The sequence below is a fragment of the Silene latifolia genome, chromosome 5 (assembly GCF_048544455.1).
Source record: "Silene latifolia isolate original U9 population chromosome 5, ASM4854445v1, whole genome shotgun sequence".
NCBI classification, from domain to species: domain Eukaryota; kingdom Viridiplantae; phylum Streptophyta; class Magnoliopsida; order Caryophyllales; family Caryophyllaceae; genus Silene; species Silene latifolia.
The window spans coordinates 13,022,850-13,040,425 of record NC_133530.1 but is presented as its reverse complement, the minus strand read 5'-3'; the positions used below and the strand labels follow the sequence as shown (position 1 = coordinate 13,040,425).

At 37.2% G+C, this 17,576-nt stretch overlaps 2 protein-coding genes and 1 long non-coding RNA gene across 3 annotated transcripts; 2 read left to right on the top strand and 1 right to left on the bottom strand.

The window, feature by feature from the left end:
- Positions 1 to 7,043: 7,043 nt before the first annotated feature.
- On the bottom strand, positions 7,044 to 10,039 carry LOC141654852 (pentatricopeptide repeat-containing protein At4g01990, mitochondrial-like). Its single transcript, XM_074461966.1, has 3 exons — positions 9,899 to 10,039; positions 9,525 to 9,830; positions 7,044 to 7,472 (listed from the first exon to the last, which is right to left on the bottom strand). Exons 1-3 carry the CDS (start codon positions 10,037 to 10,039, stop codon positions 7,044 to 7,046), a joined length of 876 nt encoding a protein of 291 aa, XP_074318067.1.
- A 5,800-nt stretch (positions 10,040 to 15,839) lies between these two features.
- On the top strand, positions 15,840 to 16,317 carry LOC141655910 (uncharacterized). Its single transcript, XR_012548235.1, has 3 exons — positions 15,840 to 15,984; positions 16,077 to 16,200; positions 16,285 to 16,317. It is a non-coding gene; the product is annotated as an uncharacterized LOC141655910 (long non-coding RNA).
- A 265-nt stretch (positions 16,318 to 16,582) lies between these two features.
- Positions 16,583 to 17,332, top strand: LOC141654851 (uncharacterized). Its single transcript, XM_074461965.1, has 3 exons — positions 16,583 to 16,675; positions 16,782 to 16,898; positions 16,993 to 17,332. Exons 1-3 carry the CDS (start codon positions 16,583 to 16,585, stop codon positions 17,320 to 17,322), a joined length of 540 nt encoding a protein of 179 aa, XP_074318066.1. The 3' UTR covers positions 17,323 to 17,332.
- The last annotated feature ends 244 nt before the right edge of the window (positions 17,333 to 17,576 follow it).

Below are 17,576 nucleotides of genomic sequence, written 5' to 3'. Positions count from 1 at the left end.
CTCTTTCATGTGAGTAAAAGATGGCTTATTTTTTTTATTGTATACTTTCCAAAGGACTCGAATCCTTGGCTTGGTCTTTGCCTAATCAAATGAGGAAACCTTGACAGTGACATCTCATCTACCCGTTGCTTTATTATTCTGATGCTAACTGAGCTTAGACTGATCTACTAACCCTGAATTTTGATGGTGTAACACCCCCTCATACCAAGGTACCTTATCAAGGACTACCCTAGCATGAATGGCTGTTACCATCTCGGTTGCCCGAGGTAAGTATATATCAAAAGCAACAATCCACAAACACATCTATTAAAGTATAAAGAGTTAGCGATTACATTATCTCAGACCAACTCAAAATAAAAGTACAGGGTCTCAATACAAATGAAATCTAAGACATCTAAACTCATAACAGCGGAAGCTAGACTTGACGTGATGACTCCCCATGACTGTCCCATAGCTAACATCTGCATTACCTGTCATAATCTGCTCACCATCCCCGAATGGATCACCGCAGGTTTTACAAACAACAACACGGGGTCAGTACCGTTCATCAAGATAAGACAAACAAATATTGTAACCGGTTGATCATCCTCCATCCCCGGTCTCCCGATCTCACATAGTAACCGACTACACACCGAAGTGTGTAGCCCTGCTAGATTACCGATCGCAACAGGTAATCCTCGCCGCCAGTGGGTGACCGCAGCCTATCCCCACCTAGTCCAGCTCATCAACGAGCGACTAACAATCCATGTCCCTTAATGTGCACATCCCCTCCCGTGACGGGTTCCACGGAGGGCGAACTAGGGTGTGAAGCCACTCCCGCAAATGACTCCACCACAATCACACACACACAGCATTATCACAGCTGTCACAACACCTCAACCGTCACAATACAACCACACCAACACCGTCACCACAACACCCATCCTCCGATAATTAGCAGATAACAATAGTTACAAAACAAACACAATGATTAACAATACTGAGTAAGAGAAACCCTACCTTTTCGCAATCCGCTTACGCTGCAATCAACCATACAAATGCATAAAAATTACCACATCGTCACCTACAACAACAATCATATAATTCCAATCACTAACTGCCAAAACCTCATTTCCCCCAATTCATGAATAAAGACAAACCCTAGAATTAATCATCAACAACATAGGGATAAAGACTAACCGGCGAAAGAATGAAAGATTGAATGCGATAGCTACGATGTCCACACACACAGAGGAGAGATTTGGGAGTGATTAGAGTGTCTTAGGTTTGATTAGATTTGCAAATAACGTTTTAAAAACTGATTATCGAATATATAATCCCTAATTACTCCCGAATCAAACCGTTGAAATATTACTCGCCAGACCGGATACTCGACCGAGTATAGAGTATACTCGGCCGAGTATCCTCTACTCGGTCGAGTATTCATCATACTCGGCCGAGTATTCCTCGGCAGTAGCCAAACAGACTACACAATCTACACTACTCGGCCGAGTAGGCTCTACTCGGTCGAGTACAAGCTTAAGAAATCCGTAGTATTACAGATGGACTGCTAATTTAATTAAGGATTCTATCAGCTGGCCAGATTGGCAGCTGATAGTTTGATCTTCTTCTAGGGACCAGTGCCTGGCCTGTGTTAGGTTGGTTTTGGCTTAACCGTAAACCAGAGCTAAGACTAGTGGTGTCTAGCTCCTGCCGCACATGTTTTTACGAAGTACTAAATTATAATATCACTCCCTTTGTTGCCTTAAATACCTTCTAAATATCCCGTATACTTCATTCGTCTTGCTCATTTATTTACATTTTTTTATTATATGTTGATGGGGCATATTCTGCACCGCTGACCAAGTCAACATATTGAGCAAGGTCAAGGATATCCACAACAAGTCAACGACTCAGACAGCTTAGCCGATGCACCCATCGGCTGTCACCTGGTCTCGGCCCGGCAACCGATCAGCCGGGACACATATCCGCGTACTCATATCCAAGACCCTCGGCCGGCCTGCCATGGGTCCAGCGGCCGAGGGTAGAACGGTCTTTCCACCTGCTAGCCACTTGGCCACTTGGCCACTACGTGACAAAAGGTGAAAGTCTATAAATACTCCTCAACCTTCATTGAGGAAAGGATCCACAAATTAACCTAAGAATCACTATTCATCTGGTAATATCTTCCTTATCTCTCTACAATATATCCTTAGCCGAGTAATAACAACTTATCCCACTAAGTTCACTGACTTGAGCGTCGGAGTGAGTACGCTTGGCACAAAGCCAAGCCCTCAGTTCGTTCATTGTTGCAGGTGAGGCTGAGAGGAACGATAGAGGCGTGAGGAATCCAACTCAAGACATCATTCTACAAGCCACGGGTGGTAACAATACTTGCTCTGGAATTACACCCGGAACATATGTGAAAAGTGTTTTAATCAAAAGTAAACAAGTGATTAAGGCATAGAAATACATTTTAAGGACTATAATTAAAAGTAATAAGCACACGTAACATAAGTGGGGTTAAACGGGGTGATCGTATTGTAGACATGAAATGCCAATGATATATTGTAAGATATTTTATAAATAAGTAAATAAATAATAAAACATGTAAGATATTTCATAAACTTTTACACAAATCCTAAACTCTCTTATCTATTCCTTTCAAAACCTAAGCAACTTTTTTTCCCCATAATCTTCGACTATGAATCTTAATTCATAAGTCATAACTATGAATCTTAATTCATATACCAAATGAGTAATAATGTCATTCTTTTAAATAAAACACATAAATATTGGTTTGATTTGGTTAATTATCTTAATTTCCATTCGGGTTTACGGGGCTTGAGCCATTTATTCAGGCCTAAAATAGGGTTAATGGGCCCAATGTAAATTTGGATCGGGTTGAGCCAAGCTTTACGGTCAAATTTTGGCCTGGCCCGGCCTAATTTTATCAAAGAAGACAATTGTTTAAGATTATATATATAAATGTAGTAATAAAATATTTAAAAAACTCGTAAAAATCCAAGTATATTCATTGAAAGTTAAATTACAATGTCTTTTTGATATAAATTACATCTATGAGTACATGATTAAGTATTATAAAATTGTTATTTTTGTTTTTATCTATTTTTTATCGAGCAAGTAACATGCGGTTCATCATATCTTTTTACCAATTGTACTAGTTTTATAATCTAAGCATGTATTTAAGGGTACTAATGGCCGATATGTGTCTATTTATCTGACCTGACAAATCGTAAATCTTAGGGTCAGTAAATCCCATTTGCGCCCAAGGGCCCAATTGTGCCTATTTGGGTTGGGTTTGGGCTTACACTATAGGCCTATACATTTGGCCTCGCCCAGCTAAGCCCTATAAACGGGCTATTGAGTCTGGCCCATAATCACCTCTAAGATGCGTTTATAAGTGAGAGACCTAATTATTACTCCCAGTAAAATGCGTTTATGGAATAATACTAGGTAGTATCCCGCGATTCGCGTGACCTGTTTTAAAATTTAATTATTATAATTGAAGAAAAATAACATAATTTATATATGACCTTTAATATTTTTACTTATAAATAAAAATAATTTAATCTTTCTCAAATTTAATTTCTTTAGGTTTATTTTCAATATTTTAAAATAAAATACATACAATTTTAATTAAAACTAATAAGTGATAATTTATTATGCTGACCAACGTTTTATAAATTATTTTGTGAGTAATCAAATATCATATTAATTAAAATAAAATTTATTCGAATAATGCAACAATTAACATTAAATTCTCAAACTATATCATTTCACAATACGTTAGGTTCCAAATCAATCAATATTTGTTCAAAATGACGTGAATAAAATTTTATGTAATTTTTTTTTTTATGTATAGTGTGTGATGTTTATGTATCAAAGATATAGAGTTCAAACTCAACTTATTCAAATGTTTTGATTGTGTTTTGCATCTTTTATATTTCAAACATATCTATAAAAATTGCACCTTTTTTATTTTTAAACAACTATATATATAAATGATGTTTAAGAGTTTACCTATAAATAAAATAGGTTAAACTTTCTCAAATAATATTTTTTGAAGTTTAACTTCAAAGTATTTAAAATATAACATATAAAATATTTATCTAGTCATAATCAATATTTATCTAGTCATAATCAATATTTATACTTGACGTGTACGTATTTTAATTGAAGATATTAAAGAAAAATGTAACGTTTTTCTCTACTTTTTTATGTCTTTTATAATACTATATTATTTAGTAATCATTACTTTTGTTTTGATTATTCAAATGCATTCGTAATCACTGTGTACATACATACTCGTACACATACTCGTTATCACACTATTTAAACCTATCAAAATCTCATATGTATTCAATTTCTCACAATATAATATTTTTCATTCCCACATAAAAACTTACCTCTTAGTAGTTTTCTTTAAGTTATGTTTGTAAGAAATACAATTACTCTTCCAAATATATTTTTCTTAAGATTTAATGGTCTAAGTTTTATAACTTTATCAAAATGTATTTTTACGTAAACATAAAATATTATGGAACACTCACCTTAATCATCTCTACAAATGAAAATATTTCAATAAATATAATAAAAAAATATACTCAATTTGAAGCATTTTTCGCAATAAACGTAATTATTTATATTTTAGGATTTTTATCAAAATAATTTTTTAATAAATTTAGAATCAAATCACCGTAATTATTTAATGTAATTTTATAATAAAATTTATTAAGCTGTAATTAATATTTTGCTGAGATTTATACAACATTTATTACGTTTATATTTAATGTTCAGTGTAATTAATGCTTGTATAAGCTGGGTTGACACGTGGCGCATCCACAACGCTTCAACCCAGTTTTATATATATGTATAAGATTAGCCCTAGATTTTAGAGTTTCGTTTTTTCTCCTGCAAGAGTATAAGAGTATTTCCAATGGTAAGCTTACCTTTGCCACATTATTTTTTTGAGCTATGACAACTTTAAGCTACAATTTACTCCAATGGTGAAGTCAATTTACTACTACCTTGATAAGACACACCTAACACACTCTCCTATTTATTTATTCAATTCTTAATTTCTAAATATAATACTCCCTCCGTCCCGATCAATTGTTGTCATTTGGTTTTGGCACAAAGACTAAGAAAAGAGAAAATGACCAATTATTAAATGACAAGTGGAACAAATTAAGGGTGAATGATCAAATTGTTCATCAAGTTCATTCTTAAAATAGAAAGGACAACAACTCACCGAGACACCCAAATATGCAAAAGGACAACAAATGATCAGGACAGAGGAAGTACTTTATAAAAAAAACCACTATTTTCATAGTGGCTATATTCTTCTTCACAAAATCTCATTGAAGACGACACGTATCCGTCACTTTGGAGTGACGGATACCATTTCCTCTCACAAATGACCCAAATAGAGGAGAGAGGGAAGCACATGGGGGTGCCCCCACCTTGTCCCCCTATCCGTTTTGTGAGTGACATTATCTGTCACTTACTTCGACCCATCTTCAGCAAGACTAACTGATTCTTCTTATGAGCCCATTTAAGCATGAAGCTACTAGCTCAAAATTATGAGTCAAGCTAATCACATGAACACCTCGATGGTTGAGCAATTAGCTTCGAAGTTATTAAAATTACAAGAAGTCCTTTTGCCCAACCGCTCTAAGGTTATTTGAAAAAAATCAACCCCGGGAAAAAAACTACTAGGATTGTATGTGGGAAAAAAAAACCCTTCTCCTCATCCCTCGCAAAAACCCTTGCTCTAAAGGGCAAACTAGCTTAACTCCCTCGTCAATCCCTCCTGCCATCTTCCTTTATCCTTTCGGGCATATCATGCGCCGTTTTCTCAGCATCCACATAAGTCTCAAGGAGCAGTAAATTGGCTTTTGTGTCCAAGGCCCCGGCTCTCTTTAATAAATGGCAAAATTTCTCTAGACCGTCAACATCTTTCCGATCTTTGAAGTGCTGGAAGCAAGAATAAAGCTTCTCAGCAAGTGGTGGTTTCCATCCGGCAACAATGGCAGCTTCCATATGCATCAATGCCCACTCCGTCTGACCCTTCCCCAAGTAGTAATTCATGAATTTGACATGTGGGAAGCGTAATAATCTTCCTTTTTTCATTGTAGCGTCTTTTAGCAAAAGGTCGGCCTGAACCATGTCGTGCCTCAAGTACGCACCTATCAGGGGCGGAGCTAGGAATTATATATATATATATATATATATATATATATATATATATATATATATATATATATATATATATATATATATATATATATATATATATATAGGGCTATATTTTAAAAATTATGAAATACGATTACAATTTTTTTTAAGTTCAAACAGTGTTTTAAGCAGTATTTGTAATTTTAGCCAAAAATTAATATGATATATTGAGTTTAACTGAGAAAGTAAAGTAATGGAAAAAAAATGCACACAAAATGTGAAATAATGACAGGTAGAAGGGAATTTTTTGGCAAATTGGTGTTTATTAGCAAAATAATTAGGGGGTTGGGGTTGGTTTGAAACTATTTTGACTTATGATGTCCACGTCATCAGTTTTTATTTTTTTTCCAGTTTTTATGGTAAGCCGCTAAGCGGCTTACTTTTTTACTTTTTTTCGAAAAAAAAAAAAAAAAGTGAATAGTAAAGCCGCTAGGAACTATTCATTTTTATTTTTTCAAAAACCGTCACCTTCTAACACTGATGACAACATATTCTAGAAATGAATAACCACCAAAGCCGCTAAGAAAGTTAGCGGCTTCCCTATCTCTCTATTTTTCATAAACTTATGACATTTATTATCTAAAAAATGACAAAGAGACAAAGCCGCTAAGAAACTTAGCGGCTTTGCCTACAAATTGGAAAAAAAATGAAACTGATGACGTGGAGACCATAAGTCAAAATAGTTTCAAACCAACATATTCGGTAGAAGGCTTGAACCCACAACCTCCCATTCATTCTAGGTTGAACTTTGATGAAGTGAGCCAGTTACCAACTTTGCTATATTATTGGCATGTTTATTTTAGTTAGTAAAAATTATTTATCCTTAAATCATGTAGGGCTATAGCCCATATAGCCACCTCCCTCCCTCCGCCCCTGGCACCTATTAGAACAGCCGGTATAATGTCATTATAATTCTTGCAGGTTGATTCCCACTCGCGGAAGTAATTTTCGAGGCCTTTAATATCGTCTAGTCTTGACAATGCTTGAAACAGTAAAAGGTAATGTTTGTTAGCAACTTTGTACTTTGACTTGAACTTGTTCCAAGTCTGGATGACGGAGTCTAATTTGCCAGCACCAGCATACAAGCTAAACAGATGTTCGACTGCATTGCGACTTGGATTATGGGAACTATCCAAGAATTTTTCCAATTTTTCCAAGTGTGAAGCAGCTTTGTCGAACTGGCCAAACTCTATAAACACTGATACGACGTTGCAATATATTTGCCAATCATCCTTTAAAAGGATATCTTGAGCCTCGTGAAACACTCGTTTTACTCCCTCGAGATCTCCAAGAAGTCGATAATTTTGGATCCAAAAGCTTAAAGCTATATGTGTGACAGTCTAGAGCTACGTGTTTTTTCTTCATTTCTGATATAAGAGTGAAGTTAGAAAGGCGTTAAGGAAGATGGGGTCAAAGAAAGCAGAGGGACCGGATGGTATACCCATAGAAGTCTGAAGGTGCTTCGGGGAGAAAGGGATTGAATGGGTAACCATGCTATTCAACAAGATTTGGAGGAGCAACAAGATGCCATCGGCTTGGAGGAAAAGCACTCTTGTCCCTTTGTACAAGAACAAAGGTGATGTCCAAGAGTGTTCCAATTATCGGGGAATTAAACTTATGAGTCATACAATGAAGTTGTGGGAGCGGGTAATCGAGCAAAGGCTTAGGAGATATGTAGACATCTCGGAAAACCAATTTGGATTTATGCCCGGGAGATCGACTATGGATGCGATTTTTATCATGAGACAGTTGATGGAATACCATCGGGACAAGAAGAAGGATTTGCATATGGTTTTTATTGACTTGGAAAAGGCATATGATAGGGTACCAAGAGAAGTACTTTGGTGGGCTTTGGCGAGAAAAGGTGTGTCGCGAAAATATATTGACCTCATAAAGGACATGTATGAGGGGGCTAGTGCAAGTGTTCACACTAATGTTGGGAGAACGGAAGAATTTCCTATTACCATTGGGGTGCATCAAGGTTCGGCACTTAGTCCTTTTCTCTTTGCTATAGTTATGGATGAGTTGACAAGGGATATTCAGGACGACATCCCTTGGTGTATGATGGTTGCTGATGATATTGTGTTGATTGATGAGACAAAAGAGGGGGTGGAAAGAAAGCTGGAATTGTGGAGGCAGACTTTAGAGACTCGTGGGTGAGCAGGAGTAAGACTGAGTATTTGAGGTGTCAGTTCACTAAGGTGGCGGGGTTGAGATCGACAGAGGCGGGGAGTATTATTTTCGATGGGAATGTTGTTGAGGGTTCGGATTTCTTCAGATATCTAGGATCTATTATTCAAAAAGATGGGGAGTTAGACGGAGATGTGGCTCACAGAATTAAAGCGGGATGGTTGAAATGGAAGAGTGCTTCAGGGTTTCTATGCGATAAAGATATGCCCCAAAGATTAAAGGGAAAATTTTATCGCACGGCAATTAGGCTCGCCCTACTTTACTCTGACTCCGAGTGTTGGGCCGTGAAACATTGTCACATTCAAAAGATGAGTGTGACGGAGATGCGCATGTTGAGGTGGATGTGCGGACATACAAGGAAAGATCGGTTAAGGAATGAGGTGATTAGGGAAAAAGTAAAAGTGGCGCCAATAGAGGACAAGATGATGGAAAACCGACTAAGATGGTTTGGCCATGTGAGAAGGAGACCTATGGACGCACCAGTTAGGAGGCTCGAGACTTGGAGAACAGAAAAGGTCCCTAGAGGCAGAGGAAGACCGAGACAGACATGGTTGAGAGTGATAGAGCACGATATGAGAGTTATGGGGCTTGAGGAGAGTATGGTGACAGAGAGGGCATAATGGAGGGAAAGAATACATATGGATTTTTAGTATTTGATATTTTTTGACAGATTTAGTGTTTTTTTATTTATTTGATTTAAAGAAATTAATTTATTTATTTTTCTCTCCTGTATTACACACTTTTTCAACAACCACTTTCTTATAGATTTTACCTGGTTCATTCCGGAACCTTAACTCTATTTCGGTTTTTAAAAATCGTTTTAATCTTCTCTTGATTTAAATTTTAAGTTTTTATAAAAGAAAGACGGAATTCGATTTTAAAACCCCTTAGTTCACCTTGACTTTACATTACATTTTCGTTCTCCCTTTTTGTTTTTCATCTTCCCTTTTTTTTAGTCGCATTTTGAGGCGTGCGTTCACCCATGGACGGTTCGAAAGGATGATTCATGTCAGCCGACCCCAAATCATTTTGGGATTAAGGCTCTGATGTTGTTGTTGTTGTTGTTGTTGTTGTTGTTGTTGTTATATAAGTACTGGAACCTTTTCGGGCGGTTTGGTTTTCACATATAGATTGAGAATATTGTTGAAGGCAACATGATGGGATGCAAAACCCAACTCATCCATCCTTTTGAAAGTAGCCAGGGCTTTATCGGTTTCCAAATCAGCACAATAGCAAGATAAGAGTGACCCATATACGTATTTGTTCTTAAAAGCAGACGGAATGCTGTCAAAGTAGTTCTCAGCTTCAGCAAGACCCTTAAATTTGTAAAGCATATCTAAGCGCAATGCTAAGTCTCTACCTAAAGGGTCAACTGTGCGTTTCTCAAACCAATCTAAAATCTGCATCAAACATAGAACAGGAGAATTAAATGTCAGCCAGAACGACATCTTTTAAAGCAGGTAAGCACTGCATTACCAGAACACATATTAAACATCACAGCCATTAGAACAGCAACACCATCAGTAAATGAGTGGTAAGATTGACCGACCAATGCAACACTTCGGAAATGAGACAAACTGAAAGTAAAGCTACAAACCTGAAAATCCATTTTTTTTTTTCTTGGATAGTGTTGCTTACAGAATACACACAGCAATAGCTAAGCAGAGAATGATATAAACACAAGCTAAAACCCCCCAAAAAAATCGGTTTACTACTTATTACTCTGTACAACATCTCGCAAATGCAGACTAATTCAAGGGAGATCAATCTGTGCACATGCTACTAAACCAAAAAGAAACCATCTTTTCTCCTTAGAAATGACATTGTTTACTACCCTAATTTGATCATCATAGTGCAATTGTCATCCATTAACAAATGGCCCCCTTCGCTCTCCTTGGTCTTTGTGCCGAGGGAGTAATTACCCATCATCATAGTTAAGCAAATATACTATCAATATACTCCCTCCCTCCCAGTCAATTGTTATCATTTGGTTTTGACACAAAAAACAGTGAAAGAGTAGGGAGGCAATTACTAAATGACAATTGAAACAAATTGAGTATGAATGATCAAATTACTCATCAAGTTCATTTTTAAAATAGAAAGGACAATTGACTCAGACACCCAAAAATGAAAAAGGACAACAAATAACCGGGACAGATGGAGTAGTGATTACACTAATCAAACTAAACTCTACATGCTATTAGATAAAAAGTTAGCATCATTTCAAACTAAAAGGTAAGGCTACAACCCAAAAAAATCCAAATTTTTGTTGGAGAAAATATGCAGCAACAATGAAAAAGCGAAAAAACAGAAGAGATATAACCCGAATCGTAGTGCCGTGGTAACGGAGCCACTGCCTTGAAAACTATATTCCGGTACGACCGTGGTGGCGATCAGCTAGTGCCGGTAGTTCCCCAAGGATAACACTACAGTCTCCAACTCAGTTGCGCCCACTCGGAACTGTGAGACTTGGAACGAAAATAATTATCATTACCCAGAATTATAAGAAGAGGAGAGGAGAGGAGAGTTATTGATTTTCTGTGTGTGTTTATTGTGACGGTAGGGCTCCTATTTATAGCAAAATAGGAGCAGTTAGAGGAGCGTAAACAGCTTCCTAAAACCGAGCAGTCAAGGACTGAAAGTGGGGAGGAAGAATCGCACCCACTAACAGTCACAAAGACTGATTAAAAACCGCACAAGCCCAATGAACTTAGACAGTTCAGAAACACACAAAACCAAAAACAAAGGACAAAAGGGGGCCAACGCACCGCAGGTGCTCTACCCGAGCTCGAGCCGGGCCGGGCCGGCGCGCGCGCGTGTGTGTTTGGACCCAAACCCACAGGCCCAATAACCACGACAAAAGCCTCCTTGGTCCAATCTCTTAACCATACAAAGGAGGAAGGATATATAAACAAGAGAATCTTGTTGTTTCCCACCGATGTGGGACAACAAAACAAGATTTTTCCTTCTTCAATTAGGCATTATATCCAACAATCCCCCACTAATGGCTAAGAGAAGACAGAAAGAAAGAAAACTGGGTAAAGGAAGGATTGGATACTTAGGTATCAATATCTTTCGATTTGAATTGACACTTTAGTGAAATGAGGAAACAACTTACTTACAAATGAGAGAATATCTTGCGATTTGAATTCCTAGCTGAGCTTCGGTCGATACCCCCACAACACATATCATACCTTGATTAAGATCGTTCAGCGAAAGTGCAACGCGCTCTTTTTAGAGCTGTGCGTTTACCTCGGTACTAATAGATGTGTTCAGAAGACTTCACATAGTCTAATGATCGTTACATCTACGTAGGTGACTCAAGTGCTTCTCAGTAGCACTTCTCACATGAGTCATTAAGGACCTAAGTCCAACCTGGTGTATGATCCATCAAGTGCGTCTCAAAAGCACCACCATAAAGGCTATGAATCATACAACGCCATAGGAATGGAAGTTTTAGACCTAGTCAAGTCTCACTCTTGACCTAAGGACTTAAGCCCCATTCCCCTCGACGTATCAACGACTAGTCTCCTAGCCAGCCCTTTAGTAAAGGGATCAGCAAGATTGTTTTCGGACTTCACATAGTCCAAAGCAATCACTCCATTGTCTTGGAGTTGTCTAACTGCAGCGTGCCTTATTCGAATATGTCTCTTTTTCGAATTGTAGACGCTATTCTTTGCAACACCAATAGCAGCCTGCGAGTCACAGTGCAGGGAGACCGGTGTTAGCCGTCCGCCCCACACTGGTATATCAGCTAAAAGGTTTTTCAACCATTCACCTCTTGTCTGCCAACTCAAGAGCTATGAACTCGATTCCATGGTAGGCGTGCGATACAAGTCATTTAGAGGACTTCCACGATACAAAGACACCTCCACCCATGGTAAAGACATAACCACTAGTAGAACAAATCTCATCGTTACTCCTGCAACCCGATTCGCATCACAATATCCTTCTAACACAAAGAAATTTACCATAATGCAAACATAAGTCAACTGTTCCTTTTAGGTATTTTAGTAAACGACGAAGAGCATTCCAGTGTTCATTACTAGGGTTATGTGTATAACGACTCAGTCTACTAACCGCATAAGCAATATCTGGTCGAGTACAGTTCATTAAAAACATCACACTACCTAGGATTTTAGCATACTCTTCTTGGGAAACACTCTTACCCAAGTTTTTACACAAAGGTACGCTAGGATCATAGGGTGTTCTAGCAGGCACATCATCAAAGCAGTTAAACTTTCTCAACACTTTTTCAACATAATGAGATTGACTTAGACAGATTCCATTGGGGTTTCGGATGACCTTAACTCCTAGGATAACATCAGCTTCTCCTAAGTCCTTCATCTCAAATTGTGATGACAAAAATTCTTTGGTTCTAATTATCACCTCTAAATTATTACCAAGTATTAACATGTCATCAACATAAAGGCATATAAGCACACAATCAGATTCTATTACTTTTGAATAAACACATGAATCAGAATTGTTAACCACATAGCCTTTACTTATCAAAGTGTTGTTAAATTTCTCATACCACTGTTTACACTACAAGAATTTCGTTCTCGGGCTACCAAAGTAGGCGACGGAAAAGACTGGTCGCGTATTTGGCGTCTGAAAAAAAAAGCGGGCGACTGAGTTGCGTCGCCAATTTGGCGACTGCATTGGCGACTGAGTAATTAAGAATAGCGACCGATTGGCGTCGCTAATTTGGCGACCACAGTAGCATCCGTCGCCAGTTTCCGTCGCCCTCCCAAATTAGTTTATACCACCAGCTTTCCTTCCTCTCTCTCTTACTTTACCAAATCATAAAAAAAAAAAAGAAGCCGCAAGACCCGACGCCGCCGCACCAACATCCACCGCCTCGCCTCAACGCCACCACCCCGTTCAACGCCACCCCACCACCCCGAGTTCACCCCGGCGACCACTAAGACCCCACCACCGACACACTTATTTCATTTGAAGGTATGTATTTTTGTTTATAATTTCAATTTCTTAGATTAATTTTAGTTTTGTTTTGTTTAATTTGTCTTTTTAATTAGTTTATTTAGTATATTAGTGTTCTTAGTATGTTAATTTTAAGGTAGTTTTAGTTTGGTTAGTATAAATTAATTATAGTTTAGTTAGTATTAGTGTTGTTAGTATATGTTAATTGTAGTTAGTTTTTGATTTGTTTGTTGAATTTGTTCTTATAGTTAGTTATTTGGATGTTGTTATGATATTAATTAGTTAGGGTTTGTATAAATTGATAATTAGGGTGAATAGGAATTGGGGATTTTTGTGAATTTGGTAATATTATTTGAATTAGGGTTGTAATTGACAATGTATTAGTGATTTTGATGATGTTAGTATACTTAATTGACAAAAGTTAGTCTAATGTTAGTATTGGTGAATTTACCAAATTAGTATAATGTTAGTATAATTTTGTATTTAATTATGTTTGTTGAAGGTGTTAAATTAGTATATATAATGTTAGTATGATATTACTTTAGTAAATTGCTAGTCTTGTTAAAAACTAAGAAGTGTAATGTTGTATGAGTTATATTGTTAAAAATTGTTGTTTGAAATATTTTTTAGATTAAAATGAAGAGATCGGAACGCAAATGGATGTACGAAGATAGGGTAGATAAGAGGAAACGTCCCACTGGTAGATTTGTAAAGAGGGTTCTTGAGTTTATTGAGTTTGCTAAACAACAAGATGGATATGATTTGGTAGAAAATAAACTTAGGTGTCCTTGTAGTAAATGTAAAAACTTGAAATATTTTCATTACATTCAAGTAGAAGAACATCTTTATACAAATGGATTTTCTCCAAATTATTATAATTGGATTTGTCATGGAGAACCATATTCTCCAATTACCGAGCAACCTCAAACCGAACAAAATGATAACCCATATAGAAATATGGTAGTTGATGCTTTGGAGTTTAATACTTTTAATAATGACAAACACGAGCCTATCATTGAACAAGAACCAAACCCACAAGCAAAATCCTTTTTTGAAATGTTAAAGGCTTCAGAAAAACCTTTATATGAAGGGAGTAGAATGACATTGTTACAAGCCGCCTCTAGGATAGTAACCTTAAAATGTGAGTTTAATATGCCATTTAATGCCGTTGATGCTATTGCGTCTTTGCTTGAGGACGCTATCCCCGACAATAACGTCATGACCCGAAGTTTCTATAATACCAAAAAAGTAGTTAAAGGCCTTGAGCTTCCGCATCAAAAGATTGATGCATGTTCTGAAGGATGTATGCTTTTTTGGGGAGATGATGCTTTGCTTGACAAGTGTAAGAAATGTCAAAGGGGTAGATATGAGACAAGTGAGGGAGATATTGTTTTGAAGGGAAACGGTCAAAAGAGTAAGAAACCAATATCACAAAACCAATTAATTTATTTTCCTCTTGCTCCAAGACTTCAAAGAATGTATGCAACAAAAAACATTGCTGAACAAATGAGATAGCACAAAGAAAATCGGTAAGGAGTTTAGCCTTAGGTCCTTCACGAAAGGTTAAAACTTGGAATCGGTATTCAGTTAATGGATTCAATTTCCATACATTCAATTACGGGAAGAGGAAGGTTAGATGCAATTATGGTGTTACAATTTCCTCCCTTGATGACAATGAATATTACGGCATATTAGAGGATATCCTTGAGTTGTGCTATAATGGGAGTGGACGTGCTTATAAAACAGTCTTATTCAAGTGTGAATGGAAAGATAATTCCATAGCGAGAATGAGAGTCCATGATCGTTACAAACTCGTAGAAGTTAATCATACCCGAACATACATGACTTATGACCCATTTATACTCGCACATCAAGCTCATCAAGTGTATTTTGCTTCTTATCCAAGCACGAGTAATGATAAACATCAAAAGCAATGGTGGGCGATCTTTAAGACAAAGGCTAGATCAAAATTTGATACAACATTTTTTCAAGAAGAAATTGTATCAAAATCAGCTTTATCTCCAATTGATGATGAAATCATTCATGAGAATGAGAAAGAAGCGGGAGGGGAGGAGTTGTAAGAAGAGGAAGAAGATAATGTGGAGGGGACAGATGATCACATGGAGGAGGAGGAGGAGGAAAAGGAGGAGGAGGAGGAGGAGGAGGAGGAGGAGGAGGAGGAGGGTGAGGGTGAGGGTGACGATGATGACGATGATGACGATGAGGATGATGATAATGAGGATGACAATGAGGATTAGGATAATGAGGTTTTTACATCTTTTTGTTATCAATTTATTTATTATTGTGTTTCCTAGCCATTTTTTATGTTATATATATATGTTATATCCATTTCGTTTTATTTAATTTTAATTAACACTTTCTAACAATTTTATTTGTTCAATTTGTAGTATAATGGCACGTGGTCGTGGTGGTAGACATCGAGGCGGAGGTAGTGGGGGGCCGTAGTACGCAGGAGGAGGAGGAGGAGACCACTGAGGTCGAGCAGTCCTTAGAGGATGACACTGACGAGGAGGAGGAGGTCGAGCATGGGATCCCTGTCACATACACCGAGGATAACAAGATCATTATTGACATTAGGGGTCTTTGGTAAGAAATTCTCTCTATTTATTTTTTTATTAGTAGTTGATTTATTTTTAATATGAATATTTTTAATTAGTATTTAACATGTATAATTTCAGGTTTAATTCCAAGTATGTAGTTCGGGGAGTCACCGCTAGCACTCAGCAAAAGATGACCAGGGGTATTACTTGTTGGTCAGATGCAAGCGAAGAAGAGAAGGAGGGATGGTTCAATAACTTCCGGGTATATATATTTTTAAATAATTTTCGTAAATGTATTCTAATTAATTAGTGATTTGTGTTTTCTAACGATTTTTTTTACGTCTAGCAAAACTTTCATTGGCCTAAGGAACAAGAGCGTTACTTTTGGGAGAGATACAATTACATCGGCAAAAAGAGGCTAAGAGATAACATGTATAAGGTTTCTAAGAGGAAGAAACCCCCTCAGTTTATGGAAGGTATTTAGTTACTTTTGGTGGTTGTATTTAATTAGTTAAATTATCGTCATTTGTTATCTATTTAATTAAATACTAATATTTGACATTTTTTTTTATAGGAACCGCATATAAAGAACTGATGGAGAAGAGAGATACCCCCGAATTTAAGGAGAAGTCGGCTCGAGCAAAATGATCAATAAAAGGGGAGGGAAGAAGGATGCCCACATTGATGCTACGCATTACGGAGGTTCTCAATCATTCTATGACCGAGCAATGTCAAATGTACGTCGTATATTTAATTTTATATATAAGTTAGATTATGTTTGAGATTATATTTAAAGTATTAAGTAGTCTTTATAATTTAACCTTTGTTTTTCATTTTCGGAAGGCGGCCAAGAATAAGGGTAAGATGCCTACGGTTCCGGAGCTTTTCTATGAGACGCATACGAAAGAAAGAGCTAAGGGGAAAAGGGTGTGGAATTCGAAGAAGAACGCCAATTTATATGTAAGTATATAATACAATTCCTTTCAAATGTTTTGATTACATATATATTGTTATACAAATATAACATATAATCATTAACGCTTTAATTTTTTAGGCTAAATTTCGACTTCGGAAAGAGAGGAATCCCGACATCTCCGATAATGAGCTTTGGCTTGATTTAGTGGATGGCTTCAATAAGGGGGGGGTGTATGGAACTGGAACGGCAAGAGAACTCTTGTACGACCGACCTACTTCGGTAACCCCTCAAAGCCAAACATATATGCCGAGTATCGTGTCTCAACTTCAAACTACACTTGAGACCGAAAGAGAAGAAAGGAAGGCGGCAAGGGAAGCAAGGGAGGCCGCAAGGGATGAAGAGTTGAAGAGAATGAAGGAGCAAATGGAGTTGATGACCACTTATTTCTCGTCTTGCAACCCGGGATGACATCCACAAAATCAAGACCCTAAAGATCCTTCCGGAGGAGGTGGTAGTGGAGCGGGATCTGCTTTGCCGTGTCCTTGACTCAGTTGTTGGTTGTTTATCCTTTTACTTGTCGGATGTTTTAGTTAGACGCATGAGACTTTTTTATCCTTTGTTTAGTTAGACTTGGACACGAACCATCTTGTTGCGTTGGTTGTAATAACTTGAATTCGGATTTCATTTGTATGAAATGTGACGTTGGCCATCATGTGCGTTGT

Bases quoted from the DNA above. Each gene is read 5' to 3' on its own strand.
- LOC141654852 (XM_074461966.1), bottom strand. From the start codon at position 10,039: ATGGATTTTCAGGTTTGTAGCTTTACTTTCAGTTTGTCTCATTTCCGA. The intron at 9,831-9,898 runs GTGCTTACCTGC...TGTTTGATGCAG, and splicing joins ATATGTGTTCTGGTAATGCA to ATTTTAGATTGGTTTGAGAA. The intron at 7,473-9,524 runs GTACTTATATAA...ATCCTTTTAAAG, and splicing joins AACCGCCCGAAAAGGTTCCA to GATGATTGGCAAATATATTG.
- LOC141654851 (XM_074461965.1), top strand. From the start codon at position 16,583: ATGATCAATAAAAGGGGAGGGAAGAAGGATGCCCACATTGATGCTACG. The intron at 16,676-16,781 runs GTACGTCGTATA...CATTTTCGGAAG, and splicing joins ATGACCGAGCAATGTCAAAT to GCGGCCAAGAATAAGGGTAA. The intron at 16,899-16,992 runs GTAAGTATATAA...TTAATTTTTTAG, and splicing joins AGAAGAACGCCAATTTATAT to GCTAAATTTCGACTTCGGAA.